This window comes from Podarcis raffonei, chromosome 6 (genome assembly GCF_027172205.1).
Source record: "Podarcis raffonei isolate rPodRaf1 chromosome 6, rPodRaf1.pri, whole genome shotgun sequence".
Taxonomy (NCBI): Eukaryota; Metazoa; Chordata; class Lepidosauria; order Squamata; family Lacertidae; genus Podarcis; species Podarcis raffonei.
In genome coordinates this window covers 62556138-62577397 of record NC_070607.1, presented here as the reverse complement: position 1 = coordinate 62577397, position 21260 = coordinate 62556138, and the positions used below count along the sequence as shown (strand labels likewise).

The 21260-nt window shown below is 42.5% G+C and overlaps 1 protein-coding gene across 2 annotated transcripts; it reads right to left on the bottom strand.

Moving 5' to 3' along the window:
• Positions 1–200: 200 nt before the first annotated feature.
• Positions 201–21086, bottom strand: HSD11B1 (hydroxysteroid 11-beta dehydrogenase 1). Of its 2 annotated transcripts, XM_053393457.1 has the most exons (7): positions 20703–21086; positions 17285–17335; positions 16478–16608; positions 12015–12126; positions 9310–9495; positions 7717–7860; positions 201–1125 (listed from the first exon to the last, which is right to left on the bottom strand). In XM_053393457.1, the coding sequence occupies exons 1-7, from the start codon at positions 20761–20763 to the stop codon at positions 908–910; spliced, it is 903 nt and encodes a 300-aa protein (XP_053249432.1). In that variant the 5' UTR covers positions 20764–21086; the 3' UTR covers positions 201–907. The 2 variants fall into 2 exon arrangements, with proteins under 2 accessions (XP_053249432.1, XP_053249433.1); XM_053393458.1 differs by lacking the exon at positions 20703–21086 and having other exon boundaries at positions 17285–17865.
• Positions 21087–21260: the final 174 nt, after the last annotated feature.

Below are 21260 nucleotides of genomic sequence, written 5' to 3'. Positions count from 1 at the left end.
CGCTGGCATGTGTTCAGATCAATGTGGTGCCTGTGAATCTAATCCACCAGATGGGGGAGCCATTGGATGCACAAAAAAACATTGCTTAAAAGGCCATAAATACAAAACCATCCCTTAATAAAATCAGTAGCATAATATGTATGTTATAACTTTAAAGATCAGGTTTTAAAAATGAAATAATGTCTTTTTTTCTGGAGGGAGGAGGGAAAGCAATATAAAGACATATTTACATATAGCTTTAATTTTACGTCTCCTTGTACCCATTCTGGGCAGCTAGAGCTAAAATTTTGGAGACAATTTCTTGCAAGAAATCAACTTTATATTTCCCTGACACATTTTTTTTACAACATTTTCAAATATGGATTTAGGTAGTTCAGTGTTTCTCTGTTGGTTTATTTTTTAAAGTGCAAAACCTCATGGGATGTATCAATCGTCGTTTCTCAACTGACAACAAGGCTTCCATAAGTGATATAGTAAGGAAATCTATTTCCTTCTTCTAATCCCCATGCCTCCCTAAATCTACTCTGAAGGGTCTCACAGCAGATTGGGAGGGGGAATGCAGATTGGGAGGGGGTGCTGTCATAAAAAGCCCTCCCTTCCCTCCTCTGACAATGGAAGACTTACAGCCAGTTGAGTGACATCTTTGGATACAGACCTATAACTTTACCTTTTTATCAGCAAAACTAGCTCTGTCAAAAAAAATGAACCCCAAAGACTTCAAATTTTCACATTTGATTTTTGCATGTGGGTGCCAAATCTGAAATTTGGGCAGAGCTTTATTTCCAAGTGCACTAAGTTCTCAGTGCTCTTAAGTTCTAGGTGCTATTATATTTATTTATACCCCGCCTTTTTCCCTGACAGGGACTCAATGTGGCTAATATATAAAATAAGAAAAGCTAAAGAGCAGTTAATCTTTCAGTTTTTCAACGTTATAATTCCTCTGAATGATATAATCCAGGAGATTTGGAGCCCAGTCCCGGATCAATACAGGGATTCTTGTAGATAAATATTCATAATAAATCTCCCTTTGGCGCAGTGCTCCTCCCTTAATGATTTCCAGTGCACATTCCTCCTTTGGTGCTGCAGAGATCTGGACCACTCCAGAAACTGCTTTCATGGCCGTTTCTAAGGGAAGAAAAGGAGCTCGAGTTAAGTAGGTACCCTCTGTTCAAGAAGTCAGTCAACAAGTGCCTACTGGGCAGAGTGAATTATACCCAGGGATCAGCAACCTTTTTCACCCGTGGGCCGGTCCACCATCCCTCAGACCATGTGGTGGGCCGGACTATATATTTTTTTTTTTGGGGGGGGGGGGGAATGAACAAATTCCTATGCCCCACAAATAACCCAGAGATGCATTTTAAATAAAAGGACACATTCTACTCATGTAAAAACACGCCAATTCCCGGACCATCCATGGGCCGGATTGAGAAGGCGATTGGGCCACATCCAGCCTTTAGCCAATAATGGATCTTCAATATCCATATCCGAGTACTGATAGGAATTTGCCCAACCTCCAAATGGACCGCTATGTTGGATACCATAGGCGCCGACTCCATGGGGCTTGAGGGGGCCCGAGCCCCCTCAAAAATTCGTTTGGGGGGGCTCCGCCCCCCCAATAATCTCCGGCGCCCCTCCAGCAGAGCGCCATCGCCGCCCCTCCCCCAGCCCAAAATGCACAGGGGGGGCGGGCTGCATGCCTCCTGCCCTCCCTCCCGAGCAAAAGCTCCACCCAATTTCCTTTGGAGCTGATTAATAGGCGCAGCACGCTCTCCCCTATTCGCTCACGAGGAGGCGGCGCCACTTTATTTGCATATTCATGAGCTTATTTATTATTCATGAGCTTTCCCGGGCCCCCCCAATATTTTTTATAAGTCCGCGTCGCTGTTGGATACACAAGAGGGGATCCCCAGCAGGCAGCGGAAAAACTTAGTTTGGAATGCCTCTAAGAGAGTAAGGTTTTTAAAGCTGCAGATCTGGGATCCATATAACAATTGTGATAGTATTTTGGCAGCAAAGACCTGGGAGGCTGCCAGTATGTGTTGGCCCCCTTTCCCATAGAAGAATCTTATTAACGCTTTGGTAGATCTTTCTGCATTTGCAATAGTATTATTAATCTGAAAGCGCCAGGAGCCCCTTTCCTGGAAGGTTACACCCAGGTATTTAAAGGTTGCTACCTGTTCTATTGAGCGATTGTCTATTCTCCATTTATGCCTCCTCCTTTTTTTAGAGAACACCATGACTTTGGATTTGTTGTAGTTAATTGTTAGTTGTTCGATGCTGCAATATTTGGTAAGAGATCTCAAAAGTTTTCTTAATCCAACACAAGAAAAAGACATTAAGACTGTGTCATCCGCATATAAAAGGACCAGCCAATTTGGGGGGATGGGCATTTTCTTTCTCCATCTCTCTATAGATTTATTGCGGCCATTGGCCCATATCGAAAACAATACATCAAAATTTTCTCCATATTTCCTACTAGCGAGTTGATATAGAAGTTAAATAGAGTAGGCGCAAGGACACACCCTTGCCTGACCCCCTGGTGGATTTGGATTTCCTTAGATAGGTGGCCCTGTCGGTCACACCTTACCCGGATCCGTGTATTTTCATATAGACTGTGGATGAGATACAGCAGGCGTTTGTTTATATTTGCAGCGCTTAGCTTTCCCCAAAGCCTGTCCCTCGGTATTAAATCAAAAGCAGATTTGAAATCTATAAAGGCCACGTATAGGGAACCTCCTTTTCTTGATGTATATTTCTCCACAAGATGTTGGAGAACAAGGCCCTGTTCTAAAGTTGACCGATTTGCCCTAAAACCAGCCTGTGCTTCTGAAAGAATGTGGTCTTGTTCCAACCAGTTCACTAATTTGTCGCATAGGTGGGCAGCGTACAATTTGCTAATGATACTTAGGAGGCTAATTGGCCTGTAATTAGCCGGATCTGATTGGCTCCCTTTCTTGAATAAAGGGATGATGATTCCCCAATCCTCAGGGAAAGTGGCCGATTGATCTATGCTGGTAAATAGGGCAGCTAGCACAGGGGCCCACCATTCAACATTAGCCTTAAGGAGTTCCGGTGTAATATTGTCTACGCCGGGTGCTTTTCCAGGTTTAAGGGATTGGATGAGCCTATAGATCTCTTCTGTTGCTACTGGGGGCCATTTGGCGCCAATATCACTCGGAGCTGGGGGCGTGGCCTGCAGATGTTGATTTGATGTATATAAGGATAGAAAGTGAGGCTCCCAAGTCCCAACTGATATAGTATAATCAATTTCAATCGGGGAGTCTTGCCAACCTTTCGCGACTATTTTCCAAAAAGTGGCTGAGTCTTTCCTTCGAGAGGCCTCTAATAAACGTTGCCACTCCCCCCTTTGGGCCTGAAGCTTTTTCTTTTTGTTGTTGTTGTTGTTGTTTAGTCGTTTAGTCGTGTCCGACTCTTCGTGACCCCATGGACCAGAGCACGCCAGGCACCTCTGTCTTTCACTGCCTCCCGCAGTTTGGACAGACTCATGTTTGTAGCTTCGAGAACACTGCCCAACCATCTCGTCCTCTGTCGCCCCCTTCTCCTTGTGCCCTCCATCTTTCCCAGCATCAGTGTCTTCTCCAGGGAGTCTTCTCTTCTCATGAGGTGGCCAAAGTACTGGAGCCTCAGCTTCACGATCTGTCCTTCCAGTGAGCACTCAGGGCTGATTTCCTTAAGAATGGATGCGTTTGATCTTCTTGCAGTCCATGGGACTCTCAAGAGTCTTCTCCAGCACCATAATTCAAAAGCATCAATTCTTCGGCGATCAGCCTTCTTTATGGTCCAGCTCTCACTTCCATACATCACTACTGGGAAAACCATGGCTTTAACTATACGGACCTTTGTTGGCAAGGTGACATCTCTACTTCTCAATATGCTGTCTAGGCCTGTCATTGCCCTTCTCCCAAGAAGCAGGCGTCTTTTAATTTCGTGGCTGCTGTCACCATCTGCAGTGATCATGGAGCCCAAGAAAGTAAAGTCTCTCACTGCCTCCATTTCTTCCCCTTCTATTTGCCAGGAGGTGATGGGACCAGTGGCCATGATCTTCGTTTTTTTGATGTTGAGCCTCAGACCATATTTTGCGCTCTCCTCTTTCACTTTCATTAAAAGGTTCTTTAATTCCTCCTCACTTTCTGCCATCAAGGTTGTGTCATCTGCATATCTGAGGTTGTTGATATTTCTTCCGGCAATCTTAATTCCAGCTTGGGATTCATCCAGCCCAGCCTTTCGCATGATGTATTCTGCATATAAATTAAATAAGCAGGGAGATAAAATACAGCCTTGTCGTACTCCTTTCCCAATTTTGAACCAATCAGTTGTTCCATATCCAGTTCTAACTGTAGCTTCTTGTCCCACATAGAGATTTCTCAGGAGACAGATGAGGTGATCAGGCACTCCCATTTCTTTAAGAACTTGCCATAGTTTGCTGTGGTCGACACAGTCAAAGGCTTTTGCATAGTCAATGAAGCAGAAGTAGATGTCTTTCTGGAACTCTCTAGCTTTCTCCATAATCCAGCGCATGTTTGCAATTTGGTCTCTGGTTCCTCTGCCTCTTCTAAATCCAGCTTGCACTTCTGGGAGTTCTCGATCCACATACTGTTTGAGCCTTCCTTGTAGAATTTTAAGCATAACCTTGCTAGCGTGTGAAATGAGTGCAATTGTGCGGTAGTTGGAGCATTCTTTGGCACTGCCCTTCTTTGGGATTGGGATGTAGACTGATCTTCTCCAATCTTCTGGCCACTGCTGAGTTTCCAAATTTGCTGGCATATTGAGTGTAGCACCTTAACAGCATCATCTTTTAAAATTTTAAATAGTTCAGCTGGAATACCATCACTTCCACTGGCCTTGTTATTTGCAATGCTTTCTAAGGCCCATTTGACTTCACTTTCCAGGATGTCTGGCTCAAGGTCAGCAACCACACTACCTGGGGTGTACGAGACATCCATATCTTTCTGGTATAATTCCTCTGTGTATTCTTGCCACCTCTTTTTGATGTCTTCTGCTTCTGTTAGGTCATTACCACTTTTGTCCTTTATTATGGTAATCTTTGTACGAAATGTTCCTTTCATATCTCCAATTTTCTTGAACAGATCTCTGGTTCTTCCCATTCTGTTGTTTTCCTCTATTTGTTTGCATTGCTCGTTTAAGAAGGCCTTCTTGTCTCTCCTTGCTATTCTTTGGAAATCTGCATTCAATTTCCTGTATCTTTCACTATCTCCCTCGCATTTTGCTTGCCTTCTCTCCTCCGCTATTTGTAAGGCCTTGTTGGACAGCCACTTTGCTTTCTTGCATTTCCTTTTCATTGGGATGGTTTTCGTTGCTGCCTCCTGTACGATGTTACGAGCCTCCATCCATAGTTCTTCAGGCACTCTGTCCCTTTTCTTTTTAATCAGATCTTTATATTTACGTTTGGCTTCGAACCATTCCGCAGGAAGCAAGGGTAGGTTCGCTGCTTTGTAATTCCTGTACTTATCCAGCAAAGAACGCTTCGTAGCAATACATTCCTGATCAAACCAGGGTTTAGATTTGTTGGGGAATAAAGGTTGGCGCGATGTCTTTTTTTGGGTCAGGTGGGGTTGCAAAAGTGAGATCAAATCCTGGAACAAGATTATTCTGGAATCAGAACATGGTGAGTTTAAGAGATTATCTCTTCTCATGAGGAATATGTCCGAGTATAGCCTTTCAGATGTTTCGGCATTCAGCTTTTCGGACCATCTAATATGTGATTATCTCAACTCCATGTTGGAGGACCTGGGGGCTTCAAGTTTATCGTTGCAAAATAAATCTTTTCTTGCATCCAGGAGGAGGCAGAGCGGTAAGTGATCACTATCAACCCTCTCCTCCACTTTGCACTCAAGGGCTCTATTTAAGAGATTAAATGATACCATAACATAGTCGATAGTGGAAGCTCCTGCATTTGATATAAAAGTAAATTCCCCACAAGTCTCCCCATTCTTGCGCCCATTTAGTATGACCAGGTCCAGCTTGTTAGAAAGACGCAATAGGCACAGACCTGCATAATTACATCCCTTATCTTTTGAGAGTCTGGTAGGTATAAGATGGTTTTCTTCCATTATGGGTGGCGAGTCGTGGAAGTGTGCATATAGTGCTTCGTCAGACTGGCCAATTCTGGCATTAAGATCACCAGCCACTAGCACTGAAGCTGCAGGGGTTTGAGTCATCAAACCATCAACCCCTAAATGTTAATTACAGGGGGCACGCTAATAATTAATTTTAATTTTTATATTTAAATCCTTGTTATATTCATATTGTCTTTTGTATTTCTGATATATATTTTTTATGATTTGTGATATTGTGTGTGTTGACACAAGGATTTTATATTTAAATCCTTGTTATATTCATATTGTCTTTTGTATTTCTGATATATATTTTTTATGATTTGTGATATTGTGTGTGTTGACGCTGGTCTGTGACCGTATTAATAAATTCATTCATTCACATCCAGCCTTAGATTGTCTACCCCTGCTTATACCTGTCTACTCAGAAGTAAACCCCATTAGGTTTAATGGGGCTCAGCCTCAGATAAATGTGTAAAGGATTTCAGTCTAGTGGAGCTGATAAGAAACTTTGCCTGGCTTTGTTTCCACTAAATACAGTGGTACCTTGGGTTACATACACTTCAGGTTACAGACTCCGTTAACCCAGAAATATTGCTTCAGGTTAAGAACTTTGCTTCAGGATGAGAACAGAAATTGTGCTCTGGCGGCGCGGCAGCAGTAGGACGCCCAATTAGCTAAAGTGGTGCTTCAGGTTAAGAACAGTTTCAGGTTAAGTACAGACCTCCGGAACGAATTAAGTACTTAACCCGAGGTACCACTGTAGTGCATCACTGAATTTCCAAGTGTGTGGGGGTGGTATGTGAGAATAGACGATTTCAGAGGAATTCAGATGATTAATTGCAGTGGCAGTTTCCACATCAGGAGTGTACCGTAGACCATATTTGGTACTGCCTTCATAGGATGAAACATTACAGCTTGTGGTGGTTGCCATCCGGTCATGGTTTTGCCCAAGTGGATCCCTACAACTTGTGCGTTAGGCAAGTGATTTGTTAGAAATCACTCTTTCAAGTTCTCAGGAATTTTGAGTTACATGCGCTGGCTGTTTCCAATGGTAACTCTTGTGTCTTTGTGCCGTTGCATGTGCATGGGTGTGTTTATGTAAAAGGGTCTCTATGTAAAAGGAAGTCAAAGAAGCTCACATGGTTTGGAGGGAAGGAAAGCTTACAGTCAATTCCAGACCTAGAAATGTACCGTTAAACATTGCCCTCTTCTCTTCAGCACTGTTCCTTCTCTTCTAAATAATATATGAAATATAGAGAAGAACTGAGGAACCATTTAATATTCTACTGATGCAAATGGATGCTTTTGAGTTAGAAATAACACTTCATCATTAATGCAAAAGCTTGCATATTCACTTCAGAAGCAATTTGCATGTCTTATCCACTGGCTTCACTGTCCAAACATAATTTATGGGCAAGCCCTACTTGAGAAAACGTTTCTTGGCAATTTCATGGCATTACAATCTATGGTGTTTTAGATTAGAAAAAAGGCAATAAACAAATGATCCATATTTACGTTCACGTTGTTGAAGTTGAGATCTGAAGGATTTTGAGCACAGCACAAACCTGCTAATGAAAACCAGGTCCTTATAGTCAGGTTTCAAAATGTTAAATTGTACCTGTATCGATGAGTCCAAGGACGCAGAGTGTGATGGAAACGTTGCTGTTCTGCATGGCAAATTCTTGCCTCAAGGAGCTGAAAAACCCATCCAGGGCAAATTTTGTTGCAGAATAGTAAACAGTAAATGGGAATGCAACTTTGCCTGCAAATACAGTATAGCAATAGTACAGTCATGGGTAAATTCCACTATACTCCTGCAGGTGGCAAAGTAAAACCAGCATTGCTTGCATCTCTGTGAGAGATATTTTCCCCCTTCCTGCTTCCATTTGTTTACTTATTATTTTGTTTATAAAATGTTTCCAAGTTATGTAAGCACTCAGAAACTTGAACTTATGGCATAACTGGACCTTGTAAGAATTTTTAAAAAGATATTGCATATCTTTCAAAGCACTCAAGATGAACTGTTTTCCCCTCCCCGCCCCCTCTATAGGGCTGTTTTGTATATTAGCAGTTATATGCAACTCTGATTATAGCCTGTGAAATTTTAAAGCAGAACAGAAACATTCTGATAGAAATGCAATGAAGAATTGTACAGAACCATACTTAATAAGAGTATTAGCCAGTGTGGTATAGTGGTTAAGAGCGGTGGACTCGTAATCTGGTGAACCAGGTTCGCTTCCCTGCTCCTCCACATGCAGCTGCTGGGTGACCTTGGGCCAGTCACACTTCCCTGAGGTCTCTCAGCCCCACTCACCTCACAGAGTGTTTGTTGTGGGGGAGGAAGGGAAAGGAGAATGTTAGCCGCTTTGAGACTCCTGAAGGGGTCAAATCCAAAATATTAATATTATTATTAATATTAATAAAAGCACAAGGCTGCCGGACTGTGGCCCGGACTGTGGCCCAGAGATCCTGTCAAATGCTTAGGGCACAAGTGGAGAAAGTTTAGTCCTCCAGAGGTTGCTGGACTACAACTCCCATCATCCCTGTCCCTTAGCCATCCTGACCGGGACCTAAGGTTGATGGGAGTTGTAGTCTAGCAACACCTGGAGGACTATAGAGTCCCGTCCCCTGTGCTAGGGTAAAGCTGCTATGAGGATTATTATGAATATATGAAATTCAATTGAGATACCAATAGTAGAACACTTGGATACCGTTCCCTGAGCAGTGGCAGGAGACATTCAAAATTTAGCCCCTGGCCTGTCTCACAAGCAGAGAGGAGAAGGGACTAGAGGGCATCCTTGCAAAAGTGCCAAAGGAAGAATTGAGTAGACCCATCCATATAATTCACACCGGGTTTGTTTTGCACCCTACAAAGGAGAACAGTCACCAGAGTCACTGTTATGGAAAATTCCTTAGCCTTGCTATTCCTTAACAAGGTGAGCAGTTCAGAGATGGTTTTTTTCATTAATGGGAGCATTTCAGGTAAGTAAACACATTAAAGATGTGAGTTGACCACCACACGTGATCTTTTTTGGAGTTGGCTGAGGGTATGCACAATTGGAAGCTGCAACCAGCTGAGTGTGCAGTCATATATGTTCGCAGTCATCAACGTGCACGCCGATCATAGCAGGGAAATCAGAAATGTTTTAAGGAGCTCTAAGGCTCTGAGGGCCGCTGAGAGCTACTTCACACAAATGCTGTTTGTACTCACCTGCCAAGGATGAAACCACTACGAGGCTTCCTCCGCTGTTCTTAAGCATGGGAAGAGCTGCAGCTGTCATGGTCACATAGCTTAAGAAATTGATATTCAGGACCTTTTGCATATACACAACATCACTATTGAAATAGCTTAAGAAGGCAGGGCTAACATGATTCAGAATAAGCATATCTAGACCTCCTAAAAACAGAAAAGGGTTGTTAGAATTGTTTGTCTTGATCAGCTATCCTAGCAATGCTGTTTAATTTCTAAAATAAAAGATACTTGGATGCCTGGTTCCAACCCATGTGTCTGTATAATTTGAGGTGCCTAACTGAAGGACTCAGCTGTGTCACTGCCATTTTTTCCTGTGTTTGGTCCTGAGTTTCTGGACTCAGCTTGTGCTTGCAACAGGCTTGTTATCTCAAGGAAACAATGTTAGAATGACAACCCTGAAGCAATGATTCACATTTTCCTGGGTGTGATCTAGCTCTGATCTGCAGCAGAGGTAAGGCTAGGCAAGGTTTTCTATCAGGCCATCTATATTTCAGTGAGTTATGATGCTCCGTACAAGCCTGTGCCTGATTCAGGGCATATAAGGCTGTTAACACTTCACACTGGAGCCAAACTCTTCAGGTAGATTTGGAGTACTTCCAGTTGTGTGCTTCTAGCTAGGGAGGTCCATGGTTCAGTTCCCAGTGTGTCAGCCATGCAATCATGTCACAAAAGCTTCTGCAAAATGGTTTGGTGAGTGTGAGCAACTGGGGTCGTACTGGGCCAGAAGGCTCCACATTCCTGATTCACAGAGAGTTGCAGCCCATGAGAATCAAAAACAGAGCTTAAAGCTTTGGAAAGCTTTGGAAAGCTTTGGAAAGCTTTAAGAGCACTTAATAGCATAGCAGAACTCGGACTAGCTTTCTCTATCAGGTTAATGAGTGATGCTTATACTACTATGGTAGTGGCCATTTTAGAACTGAAGATTTCAGGACATCTTTTCTTTGATTAAGTACTTCACCAAAGCCACAGCATAGTAGTATGTGTTAATTAGCTAAATATTAGGCATAAAAGGGCAGTTTTAACAAAAACAGGGGAGTAAGTAGTCTAGTGTTCCACCAAGGAGTTCTATTGGAACACATTATTATGATTTGGAGTCAGGGTGAGCATTGCGGTGACCAAGGTTGTGAATGATACCAAATTACAGTATTCAGCATAGTGAAAATCCAAGTGGACTGTGAGGAGCAGGTTTAGAAGAATCTCTTCAAATTGAGTGAATGTGTGAGATTCAGGTTGTTTCCAAACTTGCCTTTCCCCTGGAATATTTTATTCATTCATATATTACAGGGAATACAGATAAGCACTGCATTCCAGTGTTTTGTCCGTTATCCTCCTACGCTTTTACAGGGATGATTTTGGGATTCTTCTTTTCTCTACTCGTAATACACAGCACTTCCACACAGGGCCTTAATATTCTAACGATGTTGGTAACAGGTTTTATTTTCCTTAGAAAGGATGCACTTAGATTAAATAGAGGAGAACAGGCTGGCACTGGTGCCAATGTGGATGCTGTGAAAAATCTGCAGCTACGGGGAGTGCTCATCCCACAATAAACACCTCCTGGAAGCACCCATAGGTGCTGCGCCAGTGTGGACAGACATACAGCAGGAGTGAGTTGCGAGGCACTTGATGGCAGGGTTGAGTTTCCTGCATTGCTCTGACCCACTAAACTTTCCACTATTAATTTCTGGAATTTGTTGCTACAAGATGTAGTGATGAATGATCACCAACTTGGACAGCTTTAAAAGGTGACCAAACAATCCATTATGGAGGATAAGGCTATCAATTTATGATGGCTGTGTAGAAGCTCCAGGTTCTGTGGCAGTCTACCCCTGAATATTGATTGATGAGATCATGAGTGGGAGAGGGCTATTATCTTCATGTCCTGCGTATGAGCTCCCTATGGGTATCTGGTGTGGAGAGAGTCTCTTCCTTTAAATTCCTGGGAGTTTACCTTAGTGAAGACCTCACTTGGAAAAACAATATAACTCAGGTGGTTAGGAAGGCCCAACAGAGACTCAATTTTCTCAGGGTCTTGCAAAAGAACAATGTTAAACAACAGCTGATGACCTCCTTCTACTGGTCCACAATAGAAAGTGTCCTCTCATATTGTATCACAGTGTGGTACGTTGGCTTGACAGCCACGGACACAAAGTCTTTACAGAGGGTGGTGAACACAGCACATGATATCATGGGCTGTCCCCTGAGCCCGCTAAATGACATCGCAAGGGATCGTTGCCTTAGGAGAGCAAGAAAAATTCTCAGGGACGATTCACACCCCAGCCAGCACCTCTTTAATCTTCTACCTTCGGGTAGGAGATATAGAAGTATAATCAGTCATATCAACAGGCTAAAAAACAGTTTCTATCAATGGGCTGTTAGGCTGCTGAATGGAAAATAATATAGTGCAACTGACATTCGGGGTTGGTGTGTAGTGTGACAAGCACACAGACTGCAATGAGATTGAGTGTTTGTCGGAGGGGGGAGGCTCGGTTAATTTCATTGTACACAGGTTGTACATTGACAATAAAGGTATTTTTTTTTTTATTATTATTATTATTATTATTATTATTAGTTGACCACTGTGGCAAACAGTGCCCTGGACTTGATGGGCTTTTGGTCTGATCCAGCACAGCACTTCTGATGTCCTTATAAAGTAAGCATACCCCACAATTCCTCTGCTTTCTTCACCACAGACTGAGCGAATGCCATGTCTTCCATGCTGCCATTTATGTAGTTGGCAGATGCTGCCCCCAGCTCCAAGCACTGAGCAACCACCTGAAACAAAGAGGAAAGGAGAATTCTGGAGGCTCGTTGCCCTTTCAGCCCCTTTTGCATCCCAGCAAATTAAATTCCTATGCTATGCAGCATTGCAAGGAAACAGCTGGCTAGTTCAGCTTACCAGAATACTCTGAGCACAACATTTTTTCGGGGGTGGGGTGGAGGCTGTGTGCTTAAAGGGTCAGCATTATTAGTGGGGAATTTCCAATGGAAAAAGCAGCTTCATCAAAGTTTCCAGCTGCAAGAATACCGGATTTCTCAATTGTAAAAATCAAAATGAAGCAAAATGGGCTTGAACATTCTTAAAATGAACTTGCAAATTCTGGGTATGGGCTCTGGCTTTAGAACTTTATCCCTTACTGGTGTCACCGCAACAGCTGCTGTCACAGCCATGTCAGGCTTCTAGCTTGCTTTTACAAATGTATTGGAAGTCCTAAAAATGTGTCTGTAATCATGACCATATTTTGTATTGAGCAAGAGCTGCATTTTAAAGTCTGCAACAATATTCAGGAGTCCATTGGATTTTCTATAATCAGGGCAGGTGGAAAATCCTCTTCATTATTCCAGTTTGACAGACTTAATTGTAAGTGTCACTGGCTCTCTAGTAACTAGTTTTTGCATTCTTCTTTACAATATAACAAATAATTTAAATATAAAGGCTATTAAAATCTAAGCAAAGGTGATGCATAAGTATGTACTAAGCATAGAGTGCTGGCGTAGTTGCAGTAGTTAACCCTATCATAGGCTTTGTTACTTTTTCTGTTAAGTAATTCAGTCAGTGTACAAAGATAAAGATCCCTAGCTTGGACCCACTTCTGCCAAAACTTGCTAGGCTGAAAGTCTGGTGCAGGGTTTCCCAGACTTAGGTCTCTAGCTGTTTTTTGAACTACAATTCCCATCATCCACGACCACTGGTCCTGCTAGTGAGGGATGATGGGAGTTGTAGTTGAACAACAGCTGGGGTAGTCAATGTGCTGCCCCCAACAGATGTTGTTGGCTACAGATCCCATCATCCAATGTTCAAGGATGATGGATGTTCAAGGATGATCTGGAGGGCTCCATGCTGGCTATCCCTGATGGAGACAGTGCTGAGCTAGATGGACCAGTGGCAACTTCCTGTGTTCCCATGAGTGGCTGGAGGAAAGGCAGTGCGCCCGTGCCAGAAAGAAGCAAGCTCGACACTAGACATGCAGATGCATGCATGCAAGTGGGCACACCAGCTTCAAGGCTGAAGCCACATCAATGAAGGAATCACTCCACCCCTCACCAGCCCTTCTTCCTTGACTTTGCAGTGAGTGATGGAGCATGTTGGGCACTGTTGGCAAAGAGGTTTTCCCCCCTCCTGTGCTGCAAGACTTTGGCTGTACCAACACTATCCTAACAGCTGGAAGCAGGCATTGGCTCAGTGCTAATGCACAGATTACACTGGCAAAAGGTCCCAGGCTTAACCCCCTGCGTCCTTGGTGGTTAACTCCCCCTGTAAACAGTTGTTCTAGCGCAACTGGGGTTTGGGGAAAATATAGCTACTTGTGGAGCATAAGGGTCCAGGGACTGATACTGCTGGATGTTGTTAAACTTAATGTGTCTCAAGTGCAACAACAGCAGCAAGAATACTTATTGCAAAGTATTGGAAGACACAAGAGTTACCCACCCTGGAAGAGTGGCAGATGAAGGTGATGGATTATATGGAATTGGTGGAAATGACTGGCAGAATCCGAGACCTGGGAGAAGAGTTGGTGGAAGAAGACTGGAAGAAATTTAAATACTATCTTCAGAAACACTGTAAAATTAATGAATGTTAAAATGATGTTGGATTGAAAATAAGTGGCATTAGCAACAAAGTTAATAAGAATATGCAAAAATGAATTGATAAATGGATGAAAATATAGAGTTATAATATGTTAAGATATAGAGTTAAGATAAACGAAAGAGGGTAAGGATTTGCTGATTTGATTATTTAAATGGGAATACAAAAAGGGGAGGTGTGAGGAGGTCAAGGAAACAAGCTAATGAGTTTAAAGTTACTAAAAACGGGTTTGTTTTTAATTTTCTTACTTATTTGTTTTTTGTATTTTGTATTTTTACTCTTCCTTTTTCTTTTTTATGTATTTTTCTATGACTTCCTTTTTGCATTTTTTTCTTTCTATGTGACTTTTTTCTATTTTGTAAATCTATGTTTTTGTAAAATCTCAATAAATATCTTTTTTAAAAAAAATAATAAACTTAATGTGTCTCAGGAAGGGATAGATTAATGCAGGCATAGACAAACTCAGCCCTCCAGATGTTTTGGGACTACAACTCCCATCATCCCTGACTACTGGTCCTGTTAGCTAGGGATGATGGGAGTTGTAGTCCCAAAACATCTGGAGGGCTGAGTTTGCCTACGCCTGGATTAATGGCAAAGGCAACCAACCAAGAAGCAGGCCAATAGGCATTCTCATCCCGCTCTAACATGCAATCACAGGACCTTAGATTTTTAGAATTCTTTGAAATGATGGCAGTGTCTGATTGTTCGCCAACTCCATGTCCCATTTCTGGCTTGACAATCTTGCAAAAGGGCATGTTGTTAATCTCCTAACTCTGAAATCAGAAGGGTTTGGTGAAGTCATTTACACTATGGTGCCTTATTTTTAAAGTACTGTTTCTTGCCTGCCATGTCCCAGAATTGGATAATGGCATTACCAATGCCCTGTTCTCTACTCAGACAGTGCAATTTCATCAGCTTGGCTTAGTGGCCAGAAGCGAAGCAGAGGCAATGCCCACAGCTCTGTGTGATCATGGCAGGATGAGCCCGAATGCTCTAAAATGTTGGGAGAAAATCCTTGAAAAGATATTAGGTGACGTTGCATACAAATATGTGTATGTCGGGAGCAATGTGAACAATTCAGGTTAGGAGGGGCAGGCCTTAGGGCTGCACAGCTTCCAGTCTCACTGTGAATTTGTTGTATAAAACACAAATAAAGTTGTGGCCCTTAATGAACCTAATACACACTGCCTCTTCTTGCCTGGCTAAGGGTGCAAATAGGAACAAATGGAGTTGAGTTCCAGCATTTCAAGTCGCTGTGTGGGTTGCTATTGTCTATTGTCTATAAAACCTCCTGGGTTGTTTCTTTTTCCACTCTAGGGCAATAATCTTCCCACATCTGTGCTTCTCACACTGCTGTTTGTCATTATTGACATGCATGGTGACCCTTGGGTGGTTTTTCCTAGTGCTGTGTACTGAACACTCTGTTCTTCAGGTTCTGAAAAAGTATTCTTCCATTGCAGAAGAGACTTCCACCGTCCCGCCTCTTTCTCACTTTAGGATTTAGAATTTGAGTGGATGAGGGGTGAGGCTTATCTTATCACTGCAAAGTGGCTGTGGGTGCGTCTTGTGTTTTTCTTTCCATGAAATGTTTCTCCAGAGCTCCACAGTCTTCCCAGCAGCCTGCACTTCCTGATCTGGTAAAGGCCCATGGGGGGATGTTACTGCATGATTTCTTCCCCTGAGTTTGAATTGAAACATAGGAAGCCAGGAGGGCTGGCTGCCAAGGCACAGAGAACAGTGTGATCACTGATTTGGTGGGGGTTTTTTTGTTTTGTTTTTTGAAGGAAGTCCTTTAAAAATCATTTTTCAATGGTTTCTTTAAAAGGAAAAAATAAAATTAAAACCCTTTACTTTTCAAACAACAGCAGCCAATAGCTGCCAGGAGCCTCCCCGCTTTCCCATGCTTACAGAAAAGTGCAGCCAAGGACATCATGGCTTTTTCAGGAAATGCAGGCACCCAGGAATGCTGCAGAGTACAGACCACTGGAGAGAGGATTTGCAGAATGAAAGGGAAAAAATGCTCAGAAACATCCCATAACCAACCTGAAAGTAATGTAAGCACAAGAAAAGGCCTGCATGCAACCCACCAGGAATTCTCCAAATTTTTATCTGTTCTTTCATAATTTTTGAATGCCCTTATATGTGGATCCCTTTTCCCATGAGTCACACTTCTGTAACGGCACCTACTGCCTCTCTCTTCCATTTTTATGAGCAAATGCATTGATATTCCTGTAAACTGATATTCCTGTAAATTGAGACATGCATTCACACTCTGCTGGTGGTAAAACTGCAAAACCTAAATTGCATCTGGAAATAAACAAATTTATATAAATCTGAATTTTAGTAAAGCATACGACTCTCCCTTCCTTCCTGTCATGTTTGGCAATTTATTGTCACCCGTATGTGAATGTTTATCCCAATGCACATAAATATGAATTTTACATTCATGGGGTTACACATTATCTATCACCTGTGTGTGCAGGTGACTCTACAGAAGCATGCCCAGTAAAAGGCATGCATATATGAGTATATGACATTTACTTTCTGGAGCTTGGCTTCTGTTCGCGCAGTGATCAGTATGTGGGAGCCCATGCGTGCCAGGTGGTATGCCATCTGCTCACCGATTCCAGTGCTTGCCCCAGTAACAATCACACGCTTCCCTTTCAGCATTTCTGGAGAGCAAGATATAGGGACAGCCATTTATAAAGATCGCATTAAACACACCACCCAATACTAAATCATAAAAGGGCAAGAAGCTCAAGAAGAGAAACAGCCATTTCTGCCTGCCGATCAGTTGCCCAGTCCCAACAATCTTCCAGTCTAATCTGCATTCTTCTCCCAAGAAACCAGCAGTCATAAGAATTGCTAACATTCCAAAAAGGATGCAGAATGCCAAGACAGCCATTTATTTTTGTTGTTGTTGTTATTTTACTCTAATTAAACATGAACATGCATTTCTTTTTCAAGCCACTTCATACGTTCAGCTTTCTTGAAGTTTTTGAAGCAATTGTACAATTAAGCAACTTTAAAGAAAGCCCAATCCTTTTCGAAATAGACAGAATATGAAAGGCTGTTGGAGAATCCAAATGGCAAGCCTCCTAACCACACCTGTTTGCAGGAAGGAAAAAAAAATAGCCCTGCCTGTTGCATGATGTATTTCAAAGGCTTGCCAAGCAAAGCCTTCTATTATCGGCAATGCAAGCAACGCCCAGACATGTTTCGTTTTAGGCTTGCACCAGTTCCTGTATAAAAACCATTCCAGTGTGACTCCTTTCTCTTTCTCCCCCCCCCCGTCTCCCCCCTGCTTTTATTTTAAAATGTCTTTACTTAAAAACAACAACAACTTACCCGGCTTAAAGTCTTCATTTCCCGAATAAAAAAAGAAGGCCAAGATCAGTCCTGCAAAAAGAACCAGAATCTTTTGCAGCAGACCCATCCCACTGCAGAGTCAGGAAATAATCAAGCATGAGAAGCAAGGAGGAGGAGGGGAAAAAAGCCCTGCAGAGCTGTTCCAGACAGAGGGAGCAATGTCTATGCTGCAAAAACCTGGTAGCATAGAGGCAGCAACTTGCCCAAATGTCCAACCTTCTGACAATTCAGGGTGCTCGTGGCAACAGCTCCATCACAAGCCTCTAATTTACTGTTTGTCAAGAGTTGATAAACTTCGGCCTACGTGATCTTTGGATCCTGGCTGTCCCATTTCATATTTCCTGTCCCTACGGTTAAAATAGAGAAATTTGTACAACACCCTGAAAGAGGTGTGTCTTTGCTGAAAAGCATCAAGTTTCACTTCAGAGAAGATCCCAGGCTGCCTACTCCAGGTAGGCTATTTTTTTTAAAAAAATCATTGTTTAACATCTGCCAGGCATAGACCCCCCACACAGCACAAGGCTCAAGTGCAAGAAGCTTGTGACTTCCACCCCAAAGAGCTTGCAGAGACTGAAGTGCAGAAGCAGAGGATGTTGTTGTTATAATATCAGGGATTCAGGGCAAATGGGTGGACATGACTAAGTTGCACATGTTTGGGAAGCTGAGCCAACAAACGTGTTGCTGTGAGTTTTCAGATCCTTTTTGGAACTCTTGACAGTCTCGCAGAGTTGTTATCAGTCTCCAAAGTACTTTTATGCCCATAATTAGTAGAATATTTCAAAACTTCATATTCATCATTGGCATTACGTGGTGCTGTTTATGCTTTCTGATACCACAGAGTAAGCCATTCTAAGATATGTTAATCCCCATTTTACAGTCGTGGGCCTCCGACTCTGAACGTGTTCTAATACAGATTTGTGAGCCAGATCCGCCCTAATTGTACCATGGTGTTCATGTGACGCCCAGTGCCTGCGCAGCTATGGACCAGTCAAATATTCAAGTTGCCAATAAACTCAGCACTGCATCCAATGCAATTGTGGTGCCAATGACTGAACCACGTTAGGTTCACTAGCAGCACTGTGTTGTGTGCCATTTTGTTCTTCATACACTAGGTGCATGGCTTCCCCATGATGAAACGGAAGCAACTGGTGGTACGGGCCCAGAACATACCACCCCAAAGATTGTACATCTAGTCTACCCCCCTGCAATGCTGGAACCTTTTCGATCCCTGGTTTCTCCACCCACAAAGATCTGGGAACAACCTTTGTTGGAAACCCTGGAGTACCACTGTCAGACCACTCATCTATAAGGCACCTTTGTATGTTTATATGATTCTTCCAAGACATACTGGATCATACAAAAAACCCCTTGTGCTTCTTTTTCTTTCTAATCTTTTTCAAAGTCAGTGCCAAAAGTGACTAGCATGACCAGTATGACTAATGAAGGAGCTCTAGATGAAGAGGAGGAGGCAGAGTTATGCAGAAAAGAGCCAGTTTGATTCTCAACATTTGGGGTTATTATGGTAATAATAGACAAATAGTTTCTCTCTGTGTGTCTGTGTCTGTCTGTCTGTCTGTCTGTCTGTCTGTCTGTCTCTCTCTCTCTCTCTCTCTCTCTCTCTCTCTCACACACACACACACACACAGAGTAGCTTATATGCTGTACAGTGCTTTTTTTCTAAGAAAATATTTAGGGGCACTGTCATTTTCCTACTTATATTGAAATACTGCCCCTCAATGAGGCCAAATTTAGATTCACAAAATGTTTAGGGGAATGCGTTTCCCTGTGTACCCCCAGAAAAAAATCACTGGCTGCGTACATGTTGCTTATAAATGAACTGCTGCCATCCATGCCTATGGCAAAAGGAAAGCAAAGTAGACAGTGTTGCAGCAAAGGGAGGTGGCAGAAGCAGGGGGTCCATATCAGACACTGGGTGGCCTCAGCCTTCCATGTCAGAGATCCTGTAAGGCAAGTGTGGGGGAGCTTCTTCAGCCCCTGTAACTTTCCAGGGGCCACATGCCAGTGTTGGGTAGAACAATGAATACCAATTTACATTTATACAGTAGGCAGTGGTGGACCTACATTTTTGGAGCTCTGAAGCTTGAACTGTTATGGGGGCCTCTTCACAACCAGTAAGGAGGTCTGGGTAACCACTGTTACTTTCTTCAACCTTTACAACATCTGGGCTACTAACTCTTAAACTTTAGGTTTGTTGAAATATGTACAACAAATTTTATACACACATACACAACAAAAATGAATCTGTTTGAGTTGTGTGACTCAAATTGGGTGTACTAGATCCAATTTTTAAATGACATTTAAGCCATTTTTTAATAAGAGAGCGCGAAATTAAATGTAAAATAAAAAGCATCTAAGGTCTCTGTACACTAGGAATTAGTAATGACAATTCAGCTCTTATATAACAGGTGTCATCTTAAATTACCTACTGCTTAGATCTATTTCAGAGAATCTTCCTGGATAGTACAGAACAGTAGAGTACATCTCATTACGTGGCATTCTGGGCATGATGCCATAGTACTTATAGACTAGGCATGACCCCAGTTGGGCTAAGAATCACCTAACAGGATCCTGAACATCTGTGTTTGGAGGAATAACACAAGATTAAAACCAATGTTCCACAGGAAACATTGTTGGCAGCAGTTTGATGATGTTGAAGTGTTCTAGTATAATGGGCATCTCTCCCACAGTCAATGCAGACTCTGGAATCTTGACTGCTAGAATCAACTTAAAAAACAGTTAGGAAAAGGGGAACTTAGCAACGTATCCTCCCACTCAAAAAATAAGCCACTGAAAAGTTAACCCTGAAGTATCTGTTCTTGCTGCAAATCCCTAATGGCATAGCAGCCAAGTAGTAATAGAGTATCAGGGGGGGAGAGAGATGCAAGGCACTGGTAACACTACAAAAAACAAAGCAAAGGATGCAAGTTTCCATTCAATCATTAGTTGCAAAGTTATTCTTATCTAGGGGGCTGCAGTGATGGTTATAGTTAAAGAATACCTGCCAGTTTACTCTGTCTTGGGATCATCTCAATAGCAATAATTGCCAGCTCCTAGTAATTAAAGCCAACTAATTATGAGCCTTGTTATTATGAAACAAAAATTACATGCAGAAGGTCCCAGTTTCAATCTTTGACATCTACAGGTAGGACTGGGAATGCCCCCTGCCTGAAATGCTGAACCACTGCCAGTAATGGATCAGGCTCATTATTAGCTTCCTATTTTTCTATCAAATGATGTAAGTTCCAGAAGGTCTGAAAAGTGACAATTTGTCAAAGGCTTTCTGAAAGTCGAAGTACGCAGTGCTTATTGGACCACCTCAATTCACAAGCTTGTTGACACTCTTGAAGAACTAGAAGATAATCAAGACTGGGCTTACCTTTGCAGAAGAAGTGAAGCTTCAGGCAAGACTTGCTCTCTGATAAGCTCAATAATTTCATATTGAACACTGCTTTCCATTATTAGGAAGTGCAGTCAAACTTGATTCATCATATAGTCAGAGGTTACTTAGTGACTGAACTTCCACATGATTAGAGCTGCCATGGAATCAACTTTTGAATAGCCATCACATGCTGAGCTGTATGATCCCACCTTGTTATACAGACCATGAATGGGACAAAAAAATAAAAATGAAAGTTGGTTTCCCCCTTCCACACCCCCACAGCAGTCTGTTCTGCAACTGTTATATTACACAGATTTTGCTTGCTGAAGTGTTTATTTCTCAACATCCCATTGTTGGTGAGGAAAAGATTTTCCAAAAGAAGCAGCAGTAGCAGCAACCCCCTCCCCACTTCCTAATAGACATTTAAATAGAGCCGGATGTTTAAAAATGCTTATCACCTGCACATCCCGTTGTGCTAAACTGAACTCAGCACTCTGCGGAAGTGGGAGGCAATTGCTCTTACAAACACAGCCAACCTTTTGTGTGGCTTTTCAG